The sequence below is a fragment of the Anguilla anguilla genome, chromosome 13 (assembly GCF_013347855.1).
Source record: "Anguilla anguilla isolate fAngAng1 chromosome 13, fAngAng1.pri, whole genome shotgun sequence".
NCBI classification, from domain to species: domain Eukaryota; kingdom Metazoa; phylum Chordata; class Actinopteri; order Anguilliformes; family Anguillidae; genus Anguilla; species Anguilla anguilla.
Window position 1 is genome coordinate 8763878 of NC_049213.1, and position 21967 is coordinate 8785844.

A 21967-nucleotide genomic window follows, 5' to 3' on the forward strand; every position below is an offset into this window, starting at 1 on the left:
CTGACGCACAGAAAAAAAAAAATTGCAAATGACTATTTTCTATTGACGTGGTTGTCATCTGATTAAATAGCCTATTTTGTGAAAGTATCAGTATACCGACAACAATCAAAACCCAGTTCGCCTTGCGTACTTTGGGCGACATGATAATAAATAAGCTTGCCAAATAATTACAACAATGTCGAACATCGCCAACATGATTTCATGTTAGAATAAAGATACACATCCACTTTGCTCAATAACCGGCTTTAGGACCCGGACGCGCAGGTCGACGCAGACACCGGTTGATGTGAAAGCTTGCCATTCAGTATCTCATGCATACGAATGGTTAGGCAACGTATACATTATCAAGAAGATACAGAGAAAGATTTTTTTAGAGGCTGACAGAAAAGACTGGGGTCATTTAGGAGTTTTGTGTATCGTCTGTTAGGTCTACGAGCTGTCTGCATTGGCAACCTCGGTGAATTCCTGCACCGAGTCAAGCTCAATCAGAAGCCGCCTCGCTCTTCTCACGGCTGTCTGGTAACGTCTCTACCATGAGCCAGAGGTTTACGGTCACCGCTTTCTCCAAAGATGAAGACAACTGTCGTTTGTCAAGCAGACAAGGAGAGGTAAACCAGCTGTTTGAGGGCGACGAACCCTGCCCAGGGTCTTCGGACGGAGGAGTCTCTGTTGCGGGGCACGAAGTGGCTAAAGGTAGGATGTTCGCGGTAACCGTACAGTAGACATGTCCAAGTGATTTTCTCCACCTGTGAGCATGACTGTAATTGGTAAAGGCGACAAATATGCAATATGCACCGAAGAATCCGTGACATCACTGTGTACAGGTGCACGAGGCAATAAGGATTCCTAATTCAATGGTAATGACGGTGCTGCATGTTGAAGTAGCCTACTTATTACGCACTTATTATCCAAACCACTGCACAGAATACCCCCCCTCCCCTCCCCATTTGTGTTAATAATTATGTTGACTGAGTGTGGGGAAACTTTTTCCGCCTATCAGCCATAATACTTCACTATAAGGACACAAGATCTTCACCACACCAAAATGTCATATTTTTCATAAATAAAAAGATAAATATATCTGTGGTATAAAGAAATTCTGGGATTTGTCTGTTGATAACTACTGCAGCAGTTGTACATATAGCCAGTAATTCCAAAGCAATTTTGAGGTTTGTTTCTTTGCAGTACAGTTATCCTCCCTGCATTGCAGCATCCCATTTTTTGTGCATCATGTATGGATTACAGGACAATCAAAATAGTTTCTCTTTCAATATTTTTGCCATGCCCCCGTAACATTCACTAACACTGTGTTGTACAAATTAACATATCATCAGGAGTGATGTGGTAAATGCTTCAATTTGATTCTACTATAATTATGCATCCATTTTGGAATCAGGTAGTTCCAAAATTAATCTTCATGGCTGTTGCTCACAAGCACAGTTTTCAGGCACCATTTTGCATAAAGGAATACTTCAGCATTGTTTGCTGCAGCATTCTGGGACTGGGCATGTAGGATCTGTAATACATTAATAAAACAGCAGAGATAAAGGCCTTTGTATGTCATACAATATGGCAGCTATAGGCTAGGGCTTTTCACACTGCACTTAACTCTGGGCTAAATGCGTTCTAGAACCGTTTTAACCCTGGGCTAACTGGGCTCTTAACCCTGGGTTAACGGGCGTTTCACACGCAAGTTTCAAAGTGGGCTAACCCCGACTACGTCACAGCGCTTCACCGCGTATTTCTGGTCTAATCGTTTCGTTTACAAATGAGAAAACTCGGCTAACGTTAATAATAATAATAATAATAATAATAATAATAATAATAATAAGTAACGAAACAAACAAATTTGTCCTAGGAGGAGACATATTTATTTATTAGTTTGGGGGCAGGAAAATCCGTTCAAAGTAAACATGATGGCACCTGTAGAAATAAACAGTTTTTTGACCAGATGTCTACGATGCTGTCAAAGGCAGGATATACGAGGTCTCCCGATCAGATTATGGAAAAACTAAACAAATCTAATAAACAAATAAATAGGTGTTTACACACACACACACACACACACTTTTTATTTATTTATTTATTTATTTATGTATTTATTTATTTATTTATTTATTTATTTTATTTTTTTTTTTACAAGAAATGTTTGTGCAAGGTTCATGACCAGTACTTAAAATGAATCAAATTATTCAGGTTTTGGGTTTGAGTGACAACTCCACCCCCGGTAAGGCAAAGTTCTCATCCACTTTCAGCGACGTTCATTAAGACATAGTATGTCAGGACTATAATCAGTGATTAGTTTGTTCGCACAGGCTGCCTTAGAATTTAGGATAATCTATATTTAGTGAACCAAATTTCAGAGTAGTGTTACTGGAATTAATACAATGTCTTGTTGTGATATTTATCCACATAATTTTGATTTTGGGCGACTGACACAGTCTAAATTGGGTGAAGCCTAGTCGGCTGTTTGGAGAAGCTGGCATCTGTATGGACACAATGTCTGTAGCCTAGCCTTAGCTATGGCCTTAGCTCTTATCATTTTAGAGAATTAAGACCATAAATAATTTTGCTATATAAAAGAGTGATGCCCTTCAAGGATGGGTGAACACCATCTCTTTTGAAAAGAGTGGGCCTTTCCTAGAATGTTTGCGAATTGTCTATATAACCCATCTTATTTCATGCACTCCACTTACTGTAGATTTCCAGCATTTAAGTGATGATAATCTGCTGTAGATTAGCTACAGTTTGAAATGACTGGTCAGCTAGCTACTTAATAATAATCTTATGACATATAGGTGTAACATTAATAATACTTCCTGGACCATTGAAAATATTTGATAAGAAAACTACATAGCAAGCTCCCACAGCTAGCTAGCAATCAATAATCAAGTTTAGGCTAGATAAATAAGAGACATGTCTGAAAAAAAAGATACTTTTCAGCAATGACCAGATAAAGCTGTGTGTGATTTATGAAGATTATTTTGGTCACTTGTAATTTACGATTTTCTACCAATAGATCAAGCGACACTCGGAAAACAGTTGAGGAGCACAGATGAGGACGTGGGTCCTCTGAAGCTTCTTCTCACTTAACTCCACCATTTGAGTTGAGGTGCTGGTGTTGGTACACATCAAGCGCATGCTTGATACTTCCTAGTTAACCTACATGCAAACTCAGAATGCACTCTCACGCACATGCCTCTCTCAGTTAATTGTAGCCAATTGCATCTGTAAGTAATTGTAACTCTGATTCAGCATAACACACAGACTTGAATCACTTAACTTAAATTTTGTCCTTGTCTGTGGACCCTAACCTAGTCTATATTTTAGCCTGTAAAATGGATCTCTATCCAGATTTTATCAGTGTTGTGGCTAAGGAACTGGGGACATTTATTGAATACATTTACATTTGCCTAAATTAAAATTGGAATTAGAAACATAGTAAAAACAAATAGAAATCTTGATGATGTAAGTAAATGATAGATTTGACACATTACATCATTGAAATGTGGTCACAAGCAAAGGGACACTGCCAGACCCAACACTTCAATTGATCAAATGTTTCAGAGAAAAAAAAATACGGCAAAAGCCTTGAATCTGTCTGAGACTGAGGAAATTGAGCGCATAATTTTCAGCACAGTTTTCAAACTTTATATTCTAACTGTAAAATTCTCTCTCATGAGCAATGAGCATGAGCAAGGGTTTGGAGCAAAATAAACTCTAATAAATAAAATAAAATATGGCACTGAAAACGTTGAGCATAAAAATGTAGCATGATGCAGTATGCAAGATAAATGTATCAGTTAACAAAAATTTATTTTACAAAACAATTGGTGTGGTATTGAGAGGCAGGCTACTCAGTACATCAAACATAGTTTTAACCTAAACCAAATATTTTGCTTTCACTGTTGAAATAGAAGCCATAGCCATCATTAATGGTTTACATTTTTAAATTTATCATTTTTATATTAATTATATACAGCCCACAAAAGCCTAATGCACGCTGGGATAGGCTCCAGCACCCTCTGAGAGACTAAACGGGAATAAGCAGGTTTAGATAATGGATGGATGGATGCACAGAGAAGGCAATTAATATGATGATTTAGCCCCAGAAAAGTCTTGGAATTTAAAATGCCCTCGTCAGTTCAGTCTTATCACAGTGCACACTGCAAAGACACAGAAATATGAGGAAAATGAGCCATTTGTCTCCATTATGATGGCTTTTTTTTGTCTTATTCTTTTCCATATATTCCAGAACATGAAGGAAGTTCCTCCACACATTTCAGTGTATTCATATTTCCTTATTCAGGGGTTTAGCCCTTGCTGTGATGTTGAAACTCAATTATACAAAGCACTGTAATTATTTTTGTTGTTGGTGCAGGGGAAGTGAAAACCTTCCGTCTTCAATCTTCGCTGACATAAATCTCTGTGCCAAAAGCCATTTTCTTTTTCATTCCTTAAGTGTTTTAATCACCCTCTATGCTTGATTGGACCGATTCTGGTCCTCCCCCTGGTCTCTTATGTACTTAGGTAATTGAAAGGTCTGTTAAATAGTCCAGGCCCAAGCTTTCTAGCGGGAAAGGATCATGCCGCCGCTTTTACAATGCTAACAGACAGGTTCTACAGAAGCTGTTTGCAAAGCAGCAGCATGTCCTTTCTGGCTGGTAATCCTCAGATTCAAAGAAAAGTCAGATTGCAAAAAACAGGTAGTCTTCACCAAAGTGAGGTTTGGAGATTTCGTCATTTAGCCTATAAAGGCTACGGTTCACTGTGTTAATAAATTGTAACCACCAAGGAAATGCTAAGGCTGATTGCATCACCCTGTTTTTTGGAAGGGTTCAGTAGCTTAAAGCAGTGGTAACCAACCCTGTTGCTGGAGATCTACGTCCTGTAGGTTTTCACTCCGACCCTAACTATGCACACCTCCCTCAACAGCTAAAAATCTGCATTGAGCTGCTAATTAGTCACCAGGTGTACCAAATTAGGGTTGAAATGAAAACCTACAGGATGGTAGATCTCCAGGGACAGAGTTGGTTACCACAGGCTGAGGGGGGTCTGTGTTTCATCGCTCTCCAGCGACCCCTGCTGGTCAGCCACACACCCGTTGCGCACGTCAAAGCCACGTATGAAAGGTCTTCCTCCGACTCCACCCTCTGTGAGCTTTGCTGTAGTCTGCCATGTGAAAAGAAGAAGCTGGCGACACCATGTTTCAGAGAACAACTGTGGATGTCTACTGTTTAATGAGCAGTGCGGTTTGTGATTGGCTCATTCAAAATTAGGGTGGGACTTTTACATATTAAGCCCCCCCCCCCCCCCCATAAATATAAAAAAAATAAAAACACGATGGGAGTTGTGGCCAAATTGTATTTTTATAAAATGCTGGTAAAGGTCTGATTGGTATGCAGAAGGCACTTTGTGCGGTAGGGTCACTCTTAACGAGATAAGTGCGGCAGTGCTGCCTGTCCTCCTCAGGAACTGTGTGGCAGAGAAACACAGAGCAGCCCCACAGCAGCTCTCTCCGCACTACTGCGACTTATTAAACCGTCCCCAGCATGCCCTGAGCATTGGCTCTGCGAAGCCCTCTCTTCAGATGCTCGTCAGAGAGGATTTGCCGATTGACTTTGTTAAGGCTTTTTTTTTTTTTAATGCTCGGTGGCGACATGCCAGTTTATAGGAGATGAGGCGGACATTGAGTGCAGAGATGACTGCACTTGAATTGGTGCTGCTTATTGGTTTTTACATAAATTAATTCACAAAATTACTGCGACCAGATTCGCCTTTTCTTATAACTGATAGGCCTACAAGTGAAACCATGTAATGTAATGAAGTAGAAGGTGGAGTCTTCCACTTAATAATTTTTTAGAATTTTTAGAATTATAATTCTTATTACACCCACGAGGGGGTATTGCAATGAGTCGTCTGTCTGTCTGTCTGTCTGTCTGTCTGTCTTTCTGTCTGTGTCTCCTGCGGTTTTGCTCCGATTGGGACGAAACATGGCGCATAGGTTGACTATTTAAAAAAAATAATCTTTTGAACACTCATGGGGATACTATACTTAGGGTCGAAATGAAAGCCTACAGGATGGTAGATCTCCAGGAACAGGGTTGGTTATGCAGGACTGTGAATAGGGCTTCACACTACACAGATGAACAATTTACTTTACCAACGGAAATTTCAAAAGTTTGTTATCTAGAAGAGGAGGTTTTCCGGGAGAATTTCGAGCTTTATACCGCAACTAGGCAACAGGATTTAAGCTTGCCCGGTTGTCCCAGGGGGGATTTTGGGAATGGGAGGCTCTACAAACTTGTCCAGGTTATGCTTTATAGATTTTCTTTTGCTGTGTAATTGCTATACAATAAAACATACAAACCCAGAGTTTTTTTAAACCTTTCTGTATCACCCCCTTTGGCCAAATATGAGTTAACCCTCAAAATCTGTGTTTGCAATGAGACCATGGAAATTAGTAAGGCTAAAGAAATATTGACGTTGAGTCACAGAAATATTGACACTTGGCTGAATCACTATAATACATATGCACACAGCTTTTTCCACATTTTTCACTGGTCCTTGATGGGGACTGCAGTTTCAGACTGGGTATATCGAGGAGTTGCAGGAGAACTCTATGCGCTATGTCTGTTCCTGCTTGTGGTATATGCACTGGGATTTTCATTTTATGTAGCCTATTATTTTTTGCGCCTGCAGAACTGAACTGAACAGATGGGACAGTTTTTGACATTTTTGCACTAGTCTTGTGCTAGAAAAGTACTGCGAGACCCAGCCAAAGTAATGGATAGCAAAGGATTAGCCAATCGCTAATCAGGTTCAGCCCCACTCGTGTTGACTGACAGATGACTACACCCAGAAACAGGAGTGTCATCAGATGGAAACTGTTGCCAAGAAAAAGAGCTACTTGGAAATGCATGTAAAATTACAATTATGAAATGAAAGTGGTCTTTTTTGTGGCTGCAGAGCTGAACTTGTTCTGTGCAATGTGTGTGCGATGTGTGAGACTTGAAAAAAAAGCACAATTAGGTCTGCTTTTGAGAAGAGCTCCTAGTTAGGCAGCGTTGGGTTACCATGGTTACGGCAGCTTGGCCATCTCCCAGCAATCGTGTGCATGAGAGTTCAAGGGGTTGGGCAGAACTCTGATATATCTAAAGCTGAGGTAGGAGAGAACAAGACAAGCCCAATTGTTAATGCATATAGTACCAATATAATGAGTGTTTATGTGTTCATATATTTGTAAAAAAAAAAATGCTATTTAAGTCACACTGGGTATATACTGTCAATATCAGATTGATACATACATGTAATGTAATGGATACTTCTCTGGCTTCATTTAACATGAGCCAGTCAGGCTTGTATTTGGTAGCTTCATCAGTTCCTTGTTATTGTCGGTACTAAAACAGAGCAGTTTTTACAAATTGAGGCCCAGAGCCTAAACATGATGGTGGGGTAAAAGTTTGATTGATTCCTTTTCTCCTGAATTTAGACTCTGAATTAATCAAAGAAACTAATTCTGCCTCAGTTACCTATAAAGCTTACCACATTGGGTTTTCTGCCATTCTGAAATTTAAATAATACATTTAAAAAGCCATATCCTCGTACACTACATGGCAAAAAACATGAGGACTCCTGACATCCAACGTCTCATCCAAAATTATGGCCATTAATATGGAGTTGGTCTACCTTTGCTGCTACAACAAACTTTCACTCTTCTGGGAAGGCTTTATACTATATTTTGGTCCATTTCTTCAGCCAGAAGAGAATTAGTGAGGTCGGGCACTGATTGGGCGATTAGGCCTGGCTCACAGTTGGCTTCCCAATTGATCCCAAAGGTGTTGGATGGGGTTGAGGTCAGGGCTCTGTGCAGGCCAGTCAAGTTCTTCCACACCGATCTTGAAAAAAACATTTCTATATGGACCTCGCTGGATGCCCTGTGGCATTGTCAAGCTGAAACAGGAAAGGGTCTTCTCCCTTACTGTGTCCACAAAGTTGGACGCAAAAAATTGTCTTGAATTTGCGTTAAGATTTGCATTCACTGGAACTGAGGGGCTAGCCCAAACCATGAAAAACAGCCCCAGACCAAGGGGTGTTCAGATACTTTTGATATTATAGTGTAAACAACATGGCCAATTTCAGTAAAATTTGGTATACTTCAAATAAAGATGAAGACCTTTATCTAAAATATTATAAAATGGTGCTGTGAAAAACATGGTTGCAGTAATCTAATGAATTTGCAGTGGACAAAAATTCTTATAATCGTAAATGATTCCACATAAAGTGATAACACTTGGTCAAGATTCCAGCCCTAAAACATTGGCCTAGTCTAGACATGTGGCTCTATAGATAGGGACACTCGTTTATCTATGGCAGATGGCAAAAATGATTTCAATTTGCATTACCATCTAAATCTCTGCAGGGTCACTGTGGGCATGGGATTGTGACAGTCACCTGAATAATTATACAATTAGCTATCATTTGTGACCCTCGCAAAGCAATTTGTTGATAGGGTACTAATTGTAATGGGTTGCATTTGTTGAGAGGAAGGCATGTGGCAGGTACTGAATGTCGAACACTGAAAAAGGATGCATCCTAATACTCAAAAAATGTTATCCTCCTTTCCTGTACTACCGCCTTGTCTGCTTTGTGCCTTGGGAATAGATCTTTGTGTCCTCCCTCTCCCTCCGATGTCCCAAAATTGGAGGATATGAGCAAAGCCACTTCAGACTCAGCTCCTCATTTCATCCTGGCGGATGCCCACCTGGTGCACAGCCCACAAATAGAGTCGAAAAACAACAACAGACCACAACAGACCAGAGAAAACTATCAATCACTGCGTGACATAAGCAATGAGGGGGAATTCTCTGTGAGTGTAAAAGTTGGAGCAACTTTCTCTGTCAGTGAAAAACCTGAGTTGAGCGGCAAGCAGATGACAGATATATACAAACGTTCCACTTGAAAAAGATGACAATTCTGCACATGTATTTTGAGTATGCTCGTATGAAATGTGCAAACTCCACATAATATTGTTTCATGACGAGGGATGGGTATCGTTCACATTTTTTTACAATACCCTTGCTAAAACAACACTCTTCAAACCTGAAACTGTCATCTACCTTCTGTAAAAGAACTGGTCATATGGTAACCGGTGCAAGGTAATGACTTCTTCATGGTAGGTATATTGATTTTCTTAAAGTGAGAATGGTCAAATTGACTGCTGTGCCATTTTTCCTGTTAACTACATTTTAACTTGGCTACTGTAGCTACCCTGCAAACACCATGTTTCCAAATTAATGTTAGCTTATCCTATATATTCTCTCCCGACATATAAATAATTGGTAGGTGTGTCGTGTCCACAATACCCCATTATAAACACTTCCATTTAAAAAAACATGTTCATTTATTTGTCATTCATGGTAAAGGAAAAATGACTGAATCCATGCCTATGTTTTTCTTTCAGCTGGAATGTATGTGTTTGCTTGTATTTATGTGTATGTATGTCTCTCATAGCCTACATCTATATGCATTACTATTATCACTTACTCATAACACAGTACAAAAAGAAATTATATCTGAAAAAAACATGTTTTCAATGTACAAGAATGTCAAGTTGCACATACAAAGCATTGTCTAAAAGTCAGTAATTCAAACTTGCAAAATCTAGGCCTGCCATTAAAAGTACTGACATCAAAATTAGGCCAAGTTACAATAAATAAAATTGGCTATTATAGCTCAAACGAATTAAACATGCTGTATTCCAAAGAAGTGCTAGCGCAATTTTTCTTAAATTATTTTAAGTAACTTGGCCCTGTGTTTTTTCATGTTACCATCTGAACAAAATGTGGTCATTCACACTTTCTGTTTGCTTGAAAAATTCTTCCCATTGTCCTCTGAACTCGCTCATTAACAAGGTGTTTTTGCCCACAGAATTTCTGCTCACTGGATATTTTTTATTTATTGCACCATTCTCTGTAAACTCTAGAGACTGTAGTGCATGAAAATCCCAGGAGGGCAGCCATTTCTGAGATGCTGGAACCACCATGTCTGGCACCACCAATCATACCAAGGTCCAATTCACTCAGACACATTTTTCATTCTAATGTTTGATCAACCAACAACTGAATCTCTTCACCATGTCTGCATACTTTATATATTGAGTTTCAGCCACATGATTCACTGTTTCGAAGAGCAGGCAATTTATATTCATGAGCAGGTGAACTTAATAAAGTGGCCACTGAGTGCAGGTTTTACATCACCCTGTAGCTTTGTAATTGAACTTTTTTCATCAAAGAGCATAAATCAAAAGCAAAATCGATTTACGTTATTCAATGGTATAAAATATATACAATACAATCAAATAGTACTGGTATCAGCCAAAAGAATTAATCTCAGTGCATCCCTAATCTCCATCTACACCAATGTGTGCTGAGCATTCTGACTTAAAATGTCTGCCTTGCAGATCACTGCTACAGATGGTGGTGGTTGAGGTGAATGCCCCCTTTCACTGTAAAGTGTTTTAAAATCATAACGAGAAGGTGCTATAAATCGCACTCCATTATCCTCCTAATTATCACAAGACGTTCACTGGCCTGGTATGGAGGCTAGCGTGGGAGTTGGCAGGTCACACCGCTTTCTGTGGAGTCGCAGTGGAAAAACCCACCTGGAGGGCATTAAATTCCTGCTTGTGCACAAGAGCAAGGGTGGTGGTGCTGTGGCCTCACGGGTAAGCCCGACCTGGGCCCAGCTACAGGCTGGAACGTGTGGCTCCATTGCATCCAACCCATTGTTTCCACCACCGGGGATTCCTACAGCAGCACAGCTTGCTAGTCTGTATTGATTAGGAGAGGCTCTTTGCATTTCTTACTCCCAGGTTTAATGATGGAGCCATTTGCTTACCCTGAGTCACTGTTGCCGTGGAACAATGAAATGCTGAAGTGCTTTCTGTTGATTGTCTGCCAGTTCACTGGCTCTACGTACTTCTGCTCTTGGTTGCCACCTTGTGGCTTTCCGTGATATGATCAGATTTTATTGGTTTTCAGTAAATTTTAGTGGCAAAACAGTATCATGTTTTATACTCTGGAGAACGAGGGTCTGTGGTTTTGTGGACTTGCTTATGTGCAAAATTTTTTCACGGTTTTTCTAGTGAGTGTGGGAACCGGTGGGAGTCTATGACAGTGGAACCAGACACAAAAAAGGCTTTAAAAGCATTTTGATGTTGCTCACATCGATCACTCTAGGTCTGATATAAATCCATGCTAATAAACTCCTGTAGATCCTACATTTGCTGGTAATATATATATGGAGTTTTTTTTCTTTATTGAATTACTGCATCTTCTTTCAAATGAGACATTGATTTCCAATATGGCTTGACACTTTCTACCATAAAACTCCTGTGTCACACACGGTTATTTTATTTTTTGTGCCAGACTCATCATCAGTATTAACAAAATCGATGAAGTCGTGCCATTTAATTTCGGCCAGATGCATCAGGTAATATAATGAAAGAAATCTTGATTTAGTGATGTAATGGTACATGAGAGCTGTTATTATTTTAAGGTGGCACTAGGGGGCACTCTAACTTCAGGAATGGAGACAAGCTGTGGCCCCCAAAATGATCATGCAATGCATACCCCCATGCTGTGAATAAGTTACGTAGTTAAGCTGACCAGGGGTCCTCTTTTTTCCTGGACATTTCTTTTTTGGGACTAAAAATATCTGTCCAGGCAAGATTTTTGATTCCTAAAAAATGTATGACTAAGTTTTTCTCATCGCATAGATCCCATATAAATACATAAAGCATATCATTATGTTCCTAATAATGCCCTGTCCTCTTTATTGTAATCCAAGACATATTTACCCTGATTTAGCACCATACCAAAAGACTACGTTAGAAATCATGTCATACTCATGCGGCCCCATTATTATTGACACACGTTGATATTTAGATGAATCCCGGATTGATCACCTTTCAGCTGGGTCGCCCAACCCTGCTCCTGGAGACCTACCATCCTGTAGGTTTTCATCTCAACCCTAATTTGACACGCTGGATTCTACTCATTAGCAGCTCAATGCAGATCTCTAGCTGTTGGATGAGCTGTGCGTTGCAAGGGCTGAAGTGAAAACCTGCAGGACGTTAGATCTCCAGGAACAGCGTTTGGTCTGCCCTGCCTTTGAGCACCTTACGCCTGCGGTTGGTTGCGTGGGTGTTTACGGCGAATGCAATCCTTATTTTACACAGCAGAGGGCAGTGTTGTTGTTTATCAGAGCAATGTTGCATCTTGCTGCCTAAGGTGTGAGGGTTGTGTTGTTTGTGTACTGTAGGTGACGGCAGGCTCTGTATGGCAAGGAATGGGGAATGGGCGATGGGGATAGGGATAGGGATGGGAATGGGGATGGGGATGGGATGGGGGGGGGGGGGGGTCTGTTGAAGTAGGCTAATCCTTAGCCCTTAATGCTCTGTGATGTAATATGGTTTTCACAAAAAGGGGGATGGGGGTTGATGGGTGCGGAAAGTCAAGTGATAATTGACAGAGACAGAGAAAGACAAAGCACGTGAGAGAAAAAGAGAGATGAGATGAAAAGAGAGACACTGCACACAGTGTCAAGAGCAGTGTTTTGATCCAGATGTGCACTTGTGCCTCCCATCAAATTTTATAGTGATACCAGGCTTTCCCCAGTGTGATGCTAGTTCTGAATAAAATATGTGGGGAAACAGAGTGAAGTGAAATCAGTAGGTTCACTGGCCTCCGATGAGGCTTGGCGTCTTAATACCAGTGACATCATCATGCAAGTGTTTTCAGAAGTGCGTTTCAGGGGAGTGTTAAAACAGCAGATGTGTTTATTTTTTGGTGCTGCTGATGCTCATCTCTGTGGGGAAAGATGTGGGTAGGTGGGAATGTTTGGTCAATTATGAGCTGTATCTGCATCAAAGCTTGCTGAAGATTGAGCCAAAATCCCTATTGCCACATCATTTCTATTTTCTCTAACATTACAATGTTAGAAAAAGGAACTCATGCATGAAGTAAACATTGGCATACATGAATTTACTATGGATTTGCTGCTACAGCTGATTAGTAATCTGAATTAAAAGGCGGGAGGTAAAATATATTTTTATTAATGTAGCCTGGCCCCCCGTCAGCTATGTCCTTTTGCCATTCATTTCAGTACTTATCGGTCTTTGTACATTTATTATGTTCTTTTCTCACTGTGTGTCACGGAATGGTTTGTAAAATAGGAAGCCAGCGTATGTCACAGGTCATTTCCCATATACACTGGAGGATGTATGATCCTGTATCCATTTCAAGACAGCGACATCATCACGCAATGCTGGGCACTCTTGCATGTTCAGCATGTTTGCGAATTGATGCATTCAGATGTTGAAACTAGTTCAATTCGAGCTGTGGTTCTGCACTGCGGCAGTCAATAAAGATTTTGAATTTGGAACAGCAGCAAATTACTAGTAAAAGTTATATTTAGCTATAGGTAGCTAGAGATGGGAAATGCAATTATTTAAAGCTACCGAGCAGACATAGAGATAAATATCAAGTAACCTTCTAACTGCAGCTTTTTATTGTGTAGGGTAGGCTCTGACTTTAAGTTATAGAGGCATTAAAAATCTTCAGCATTTACTGAATGCTTAAATAGCATTTTACCTTAAAAAGTTAAAGGTAGCTACAATAAACATTAAAATTAATTTGTATGGTTAAATTGAGGTTTTAATACAATACAATAAAATGCAATAATACAGTACAATACAATATACTGCATATTGTGGCCATGCATTTCTTCTGGTGGATAGCTTTTCACCTGCCTCATTGTGGATTGTGGATGAATCCGTCAAACCTCATGTTGATATTTGTTTCAGGTAATCAGCTACACGGTCAAAACCCCATATCCAGTATGTACACTAGTGTTTGTGGGCACCAGTGTGTTGAGTATGTACTGGGCATTAGACTGACCTTCAGGCACTCTATAGAGTCTGTTCTGGGCATGACACTGCAGGCACAGGAGTTTGGCTGCCAGCTATGCATTTATTTACTTGACACAAGCTTGGCTGACTGACACCACACTGACTTTGACAAAGTGGAGGTTAAACTACTTACTCCTTACTGGTAATTCACTCTGTATACAAATAAAAGGGGCACAATTTATTTTTGAACACTCTTTATTTATATAGATAAGCAAAGTTAAGCACTGCAGGTAGATTGAATTGAGGAATTATATGTAAAGATCTACTCCTCTTCTCAGTACAAAGGAAAATATGTTGTTGTGATAACGATAATGTTCTATATTTGCCGCACTCTGATAGGCAGATTGAAAGCCTGAAATACTGAAATACTCTAAGAATATTTTCCCAGGCCCTGGTTATTACCGGTTATTACAGACGATTGACGCTGGTTGTCATGGAGAACGATTGTGACGCTAAAGTAACGGCAGAGCAGTGGAAAGTCAGCAAACTGAGGAACGAATTAACAGTTGCTGTCTGGTAGCAGGGGAGGGGAGGGCAAGGTAAGTCACCTGCAGTGGGAATGCAGCAGGGAATTTTAGAAGTGGGGCGATGTCAAAAAATGAGAAACAAATAAATACATGCTGAACTTGAACATTGGCCCCACAGGTACTCTTGTTATCATTGGGTCCTTTGTCATCATTATTGCAGAAAGCACAGTGACACTGGGATGGCTGAAGATATCTCATATATAATGACAACAACCGAACAGCTTTTCCCATGTGTGCCTTGACTGTAAACACTACACTCATAAATAAATGGATCTTTGGCTTGTCTTCATAGGGGCACCCTTATTAGTTCTTTATGGAACCATCTATGTGAAAAGTGGTAGCTGTGAAAAGTGTGAAAGCTCCCAGATTGAACCATTTTGCCTGACAAAGAACCCTTGAACTTGATATGGCTTCCCCATGAAGACACAGAGGAGCCTTTTGGAACCATTTCTTCTGACAGTGCAGGTGTGGTGATTCAACAACAGTTCAAAAGGCAGTTGGTTGGCCTTTGTAACCGAAAAATACATGGCAGTATTGAAAATTGGCTGCAATCGGTGTGCTATTCTTTTGGAGTCATTCAGTTTGCTTAGTCATCTCTTGTATATGCTTTCAGTTACATGTTTGGATATAGTGAAATCTGATGTTCAACTGTATTGTGCTTTTCAAGTATTGTGCATGCTGCAATGAGCAATGGCTTAATAAAATATAAAATGCTAAAAATACATAAGGAAATACAGAAAGAACTCATCTCAACTTTGAAGCATAAGATCACGGATATGTGATTTGAATGCCCTTAACTGAATATTCTAATGCTGATGTAGCAATCACTATTTAATTGAAGTTGGAGTCCTAGAACGCTGACTTCTAATTTTGAAAAAAAAAAAAACATTCCTAGAAACATACTCTTGAAATGATTAATAAAGCAAGTAAAATGAATCTGTTCATCAAGGGAAGGGGAAAAGGCATATTTACTGTAAACCAGCTTTTCAAGCAGTCTACCCACGATTTTTTCCTTCTTTAAGAATGTAGTCCAGGGCATGATTTGTAAATATCAAGAGAGGGTGAAGTGTTGCTATGTTGTAAGAATACTATATATTTAATTTATAACCACCCTCCGATCCGATAAAAATCTAAACAAAATAAAACTATCACGCTGTATTTTATAACCTTCCATCAGTATAAATGTCTTTCACTGCTACTAACCTTCCAGGAGACCGTAAGAACCCTCTTGATTGGTATCTCCCCGCAGAACCAGCCTCAGTCAAACTCATAGATTGCTTTTCTCTGGCCCCCTGACACCATGGCTAGTTGAGCTGAGATATCATCTACAATATCAGCAGCAAAATGCAATTCCTGTCGGTGGGCGCCTTTTTCCTTTCACGAGGGTTCAGAAAAAATCGCCGGCTTTAGCCTGGTTGCGTTTTGTTTTTTGTTTTTTTTTTGGACTTCTGCCCATTTGTCGGGTGCATTCTCAGATGTGAATTGTAATTACTGAAACTGCTAAGCAGGAAGAAAAAAGGCTTTCTGAAGAGTGGACAATTAAAATGCTGGCCGTGGGAGGAAGTCTTTGTCTGCCGTCGAGTGCCCCATTGTAACGGAACGTGCTCAATATCACACCAGATACTTGTGATGATATCAATAGCGAAATTGAATGTAGATGCAGCAGACTGACTCTGTCTTCGGAAAACTGTCTCAGTCCTTGTTTATTGTACCATAGACAGATTTCTTCCCAAATTTATTTGGATTTTACGTCACAGAATCACAATGAATTACTGTCAGATCAACACAAACTGATGGTACATACTGTACATTTAATTACGATTTTCCTCTACAAACATTGCAGTGATGATTAAAATATGCTGCATTGAGAGATGTATGAAAAAAAGAAAAGAAAAGTGGACATGACCTTCAAACAGAGTCCCCAGAATTCCTCAGAGAGCCTGATAAGAGGCCTTCATGGCTGCATACAAGGTAGCTGGCTCAAAAACAAGCCACACCCAGTGTTTAGCTTTCTTAGGCACAGATTAACTGTAAATTTCCCACTTACAGATTCAATGGATCTAAGTAACGCACATCTTCTAATATGTTTCCCTCTTCAGACCCAGGGGTTGTGTTTTACCTGAAATGTCATCAGAGCACTTCAGGAGATTTAAGGAAGCGTTTCAATCAATGACAACCTGCTGAACACAGTCCCTAGTTCTGAGGAGGGAAACATTTCTAAAGATGGTGTTTCAATGACAGAAACTCTCTGCTGGATAGCTACAAGCTAGCTTTATCACGACCTAGCATTTAGCTTCCCCGATGCTGAGTTACTTTTAATTGTCATCAGTAGAATCAAAGCTTGTCATTCATGGTGGGGCAAGTGACATGGTCTGTGGGGCGGCCAACTCTTCGACCGAGAACAGGTCCCCTTGTGCAGGCAAGGATTTGGTCCTCCGCCGTGGTCTTCCTCAGCTGTGGTCCCTTCTCAATCTCTCTTCTTTCAACCTGTCTGAATAAAGCAAGGCACATGAGGAGAGGGCAATCTGTGTTTGAGGAGCACTGAGAAGCCTTGGCAGCCCTGGTGTAAATTCTGACACATGCATGGAGGATGTCTTCACATGAATATACTTAATTTCTTCCATTAAAGTCAACACATTCCAAATGCTATGCCTTGCCATAAGCAAATACAGCAGCAAAAGTTCCTGTTACTAATGACAGGTTTCCGTGATTAAGAAAAACATGGAAGGAATGTATGACTTGGCTATTTGGTTGATCTTCATTATATTTCCAAATAACCTTTATAAACCTGGAATGTTAGTATAATATAGTGACTTACAGAATTTGTGTGTTGGTAGACTCTAAGTGAACTTGTATTTAGCATGTTGATAGACAGCAAGTGACCATGTGGAGTTGCCTTGTTGACTGATATAAATGCAGTTTCCTGGAATCCTGGTTACGGCTATATCCAGGTGCACAGGATTGATCCATGTGGTTTTATTTTAGCTTGTCCACCTCCGAACCGTCCAGCACTGCTACAGCCGTCTTTCCCCTCAGCGCGCCAGCTGAAGTAGTGCTTAATTCTGAGGGAATGTGATTCTCCTGAAATGTTACCGCCAATCATTTTCCATGTGGTACACAGTGGTGAACAGTCAAACTAAAAAGGGTGGGCATAATGGCAACAGGCTCTCTGTCTGCTCTATTCTCAGCTTGGTCCCTCTGGCAGATCTGTGTAGTGCACCATCTAGACATGCTCTAGATTAACAGAAGAAGACAAGATTGATGTGAAAAAATGATTGTGTAGGTAGTGTAACTGCAAAAATGATTCCGTGCAGATTAATCAAAAGGCAAGAAAGAGAGAATGTTCTGGAATCTGGCCATAGTCCCACGCCCCCCTTTGATATCTACTACAGTCAGTCGGGGAGAAATCCTTCCAAAGTGATCCTCCATCTCTCTCTCTTTCTCTCTTTCCCCTTCCTTCTGTTTCTCTCCCCCTCTTTTTTTCTCTCCTGGTTAATCTTGTACTTGCTCTATCACCCCCTCCTCTCTCCCTCTGTCTCTTTGTTTCTCTTTCTCCCCCCCCTCCCTTTCTCTCTCTGTCCCTCTTCTCTTGGGTTTGGTGCAATGCAGTGCCTTCACCATACTGGGTACCTTACAGCTTTGGCACAGCAGCCTCTCTCCTGTTTTCATTCACAGTACCTGGGGAAGGAGAGCCCGTTAATCTCACTGAAGCCGTGAAACACACACACACACACACACACACACACACACACACACACACACACACACACACACATACACACACACACACACACACACACACACACACACACACACACACACACACACGCCAGAGAGACAAACCAGAGAGACGCAACAACATGACTCAAATTTTAAAGAATACTGTACCTGCATGGTTTCAATAAAAAAAATAATTTCCCTTAGTGCTGTAAGAAGCAATTGAGCAAATGCATTCCCTCAGGAACACTACAAGCGAGGGCAGACCAAAATGAATTTTAGAGCGTGGCAGTCTGTGGCTGTCTTGCTGCTTGTTGCAGTCGTCCTCGTTTGAAAAGGGAGGAGGTGGTCTGTTCTGGCACACCAGGAGAGGTCTGCAGGCTTCTGGGTGGAACTGAATTCCTCCCAGACGTTTTTTGTGTTTGTTGTGCCGAAAACCAAGAGCAGCAAGTCGCATTAGTGTTTAGTTGTAAATAAATAATGAGGTTAAAGCGACCAGGGGGGCTGCAGTGATCCAAGTTTTTAGCTCCCAACACCTCCCTTCCTCCACTCCCACCCAGTGATTTGTTCATTTGAAGTTGAGGTTTTTTGGCTAGCGGACAGGTGTGGGAGTGATGCGTTTCCATGACAACTGGAGGCTGCAAGGGCGGTTGGAATGGCAGACTCTGTCTCACTCCTGGCTGTATTGCAGTTGTACCAGTCTTTTTTTTTTTTTGGAGGGTGGCAGATGCAGATTGGCTGGAGACAGGCAGACTTACATCATCACCAGTTCTAAGACCATTAACACCAGAATCACAGCCTCCACCTTTTTTCCAAGAGCTCAGTCTTCCCTCTTTCCACCAGCCTGTACGGTCTGCCCTGTGGCACTGTAGGTACTCATAGAAAATAATATAAAAATAGAAAAAATAGAATACTTAGAATACTGAGCATACTTTGTATGAACTTTAATTATACTTCCAAGTATTCTTATACTTCAGGTATACTTCAGCATAGTTTTTTCAGGTATACTGTACATTAGTGTATCATCATACTTCAGAATCCAGGTTGTTCAGGTATACACCAGCATAAAGTTTTTTTAGGTATACTGTACGCCACAAAGTTTCTTCCAAGTACACGATGACACAATAAAAGGAAATTGCAAAAGAGATGAGAAAAAAGTTGTTCAAATATATCAGTCTGGAAAGGGTTACAAAGCCATTTCTAAGGCCCTGGGACTCCACCAAACCACAGTGAGAGCCATTATCTCAAAATGGAGAACACTTGGAACTGTAGTGAATCTTCGTAGGAGTGGCTGGCCTGCCAAAATGTCTCCAAGGGCACAGCTACAACTAATCCAGGAAGTCACAAAAGATCCCAGAAGAACACCCAAAGAACTGCATGCATCTCTAGCCTCAGCTATGGTCAGTGTTCATGACTCCTCAATAAGAAGGAGGCTGGGGAAAATGGGATTCATGGGAGAGTAGCAAGACAGAAACCACTTTAAACAAGAGAAAAACAGTGCTCGTCTCACATTTGAAAACAGAACCTGAATGATCCCTAAGCCTTTTTAGATAATGTTCTATGGACGGATGAGTCAAAAGTGGAACAGTAAGAACAGCATACCAAACAGTCAAGCGTGGTGGTGGTAGTGAGATGGTGTGGGGATGCTTTGCTGCCTCAAGACCTGGATGACTTGCCATTATTGAAGGGACCATGATTTCAGAAAATTCCTAAGGAGAATGTCTGGTCATCAGTCCATGAGCTGAAGCTAATGTGTTATTGGGTTATGCAGCAAGACAATGTTCCAAAACACAAAAGCAAATCCACATCTGAATGGCTGAAAAGAAACAAAATTAAAGTTTTGGAGTGGTCTAGTGATCTGCTCTCCATATGCTTTAGCTCATCAAAATGACTAAAGAATACCTGACTTGATTTTGTGAAGCCTACTCTTAAAAAGGTGCAGGAGGCATCTTTTTTTTTTTACTGTTGCTAGGTAACTACACTCCACTCCTGTCAATCACTTGGCTGCTTTCATTAATGGTACTAGCTAACTAATTTCACCTGAAATTTTGGTTGGTTGTTTGTCTTTACCGTGGATAAGCGGATTCTTTGTTTGCGGTGGACCCTGACGGCAGAACCGAGACCCCTCTTCATTTCCATGGGAATGGACAGCAGAGAAAAGAATGACAGTGATTTAGGGTGTTTTTTTCCTCGGAGTACGTCAAAGTAAAATCCTAGCCCATTGCAGCTTGGTGCACACCAAGTGCTTCCTGAAAAACAGCGAGGTGGTGCCCAGAGTGGATAAATGTGAGATGCCTAGTGCACAAAAGCACGGTAGAAAATGCTTCAAACTCATTGAAAAGAATCAGAGACAAGGTGCTCTCAGGTGCTAAAAGCACATCCTGTCTGGCTGTAGCCTTGAGCTGCCGTTGCTATGGATAACGGTGAGACTTTTGTCTGGCTTTTATAACGAGAAAGGGAAGACCTCCGGAAGTCATATACTGTCCTTTTTAAAAACCGCTGTGAATACCTCCAGACAGTTATGTATTTACACTTATTATAAATTCCTGTCCTATTTTTATATCCGCTACTGTAATAGTATTTGAAAAATCATTTCGATAAGGAGACTCAGCCCGCAGAAACCGTTTTATAGGTGCGGCTTGAGGGAGGTCATTAATACAGACAGTCTGCCTGGTCTGAGACAGGAGCTTACCCCTGGGAGATCAGTGAGTCAGGAGAGAGCAGTGTATGCGTCGGCAGGGCGTGTGTCACCCGTCTGCCAGCTGCCCTCTGTGACATCACTGTCACCAGGATTCCGTGTCACACGCCTTCCCCCTCTCTGCTTCTGCACCAGAGGTGGCCGAGCTGCTGGGTCATCTCTGAGATCATGACCACAGCCTCATTCAACACTTTATTTCACATTATTTGAATAACTGTACAGTGAACTTTCAGCAGAAGGGATATTTGGTCTCTGCAGCAGTATGAAAGATAAAAATACATACCATACACGTCTTGCTTTGATATACAATACAGTGTATCTATATATTATGTGTTCTTTATGGAATGTATGGTTAGAGACTTAGAGCAATGCTTTTTAGTACTGAATTGTCCATTTGTATCCATTCAGTGGCCACTTAATTAGGTACAGCTATCTAAATCATGTATCTGGCTTATTTGATCAAACACAGAGATTTCTTCTCCCCAGAGGCCATGGAGGACCCTGACTGTGGAAGCACAATGGGTGCGATTTATTACATCACGCCTGACCTTTGTGATGTCACAGCCTGCACGACCCACAATGCTATTCCAGTCCACTGAAAACGCTGTCCCACTGCGCTGGAACCAAAGTGTTCTTCTTATTTAATTAGCGTAGGAGCCTCTTTAATTAATGCAAACTTGGTAATCGCTTTGATTTTATTTGATTCATGCCATTATGTAGGATTATACTGTTTGCTGTTCCCCCGCAAACATGCTGTCTGTGGGTATGTATTTAGGCGAATCCTTTGCCTGTGCCTGGATCTGTCTCTAAAATAAGCAAATTAACACGGAAGGACAGCGCGCACGGTCTTTAATGTGCCAGATGTCCGAGCAGCTTCCGTTTGCTTGACCACAGCCGGTGTCGTTTAATTATTAGAGATCGTTCTCTGTGCTGATGACCTTGACAGTGGTAATAAATTTGGCCGATTTCCCGATCCGGGTCAGGCGCAAAGCGAGGCTGTAGATCAACACGACCGCGCGCGGGGTCCGAGGAGGACGGCTGTGTCTGTCCTGG

General features: G+C 41.0%; 1 protein-coding gene and 1 long non-coding RNA gene across 4 annotated transcripts in view; one reads left to right on the forward strand and one right to left on the reverse strand.

Moving 5' to 3' along the window:
• The first annotated feature begins 233 nt into the window (after window positions 1-233).
• slc12a5a (solute carrier family 12 member 5a) overlaps window positions 234-21967 on the forward strand; it is a 180772-nt gene continuing 159038 nt past the window's right edge. For both annotated transcript variants that reach the window (XM_035388952.1, XM_035388953.1), the window contains exon 1: window positions 234-693. In XM_035388952.1, the coding sequence (XP_035244843.1) occupies window positions 534-693 (160 nt within the window). In that variant the 5' untranslated portion in view covers window positions 234-533. The remainder of the gene's footprint in view (window positions 694-21967) is intronic.
• LOC118211611 lies at window positions 16293-18847 on the reverse strand. Of its 2 annotated transcripts, none has more exons than XR_004762037.1 (3): window positions 18388-18847; window positions 18130-18177; window positions 16293-16990 (listed from the first exon to the last, which is right to left on the reverse strand). It is a non-coding gene; the product is annotated as an uncharacterized LOC118211611 (long non-coding RNA). The 2 variants fall into 2 exon arrangements; XR_004762036.1 differs by having other exon boundaries at window positions 17318-18177.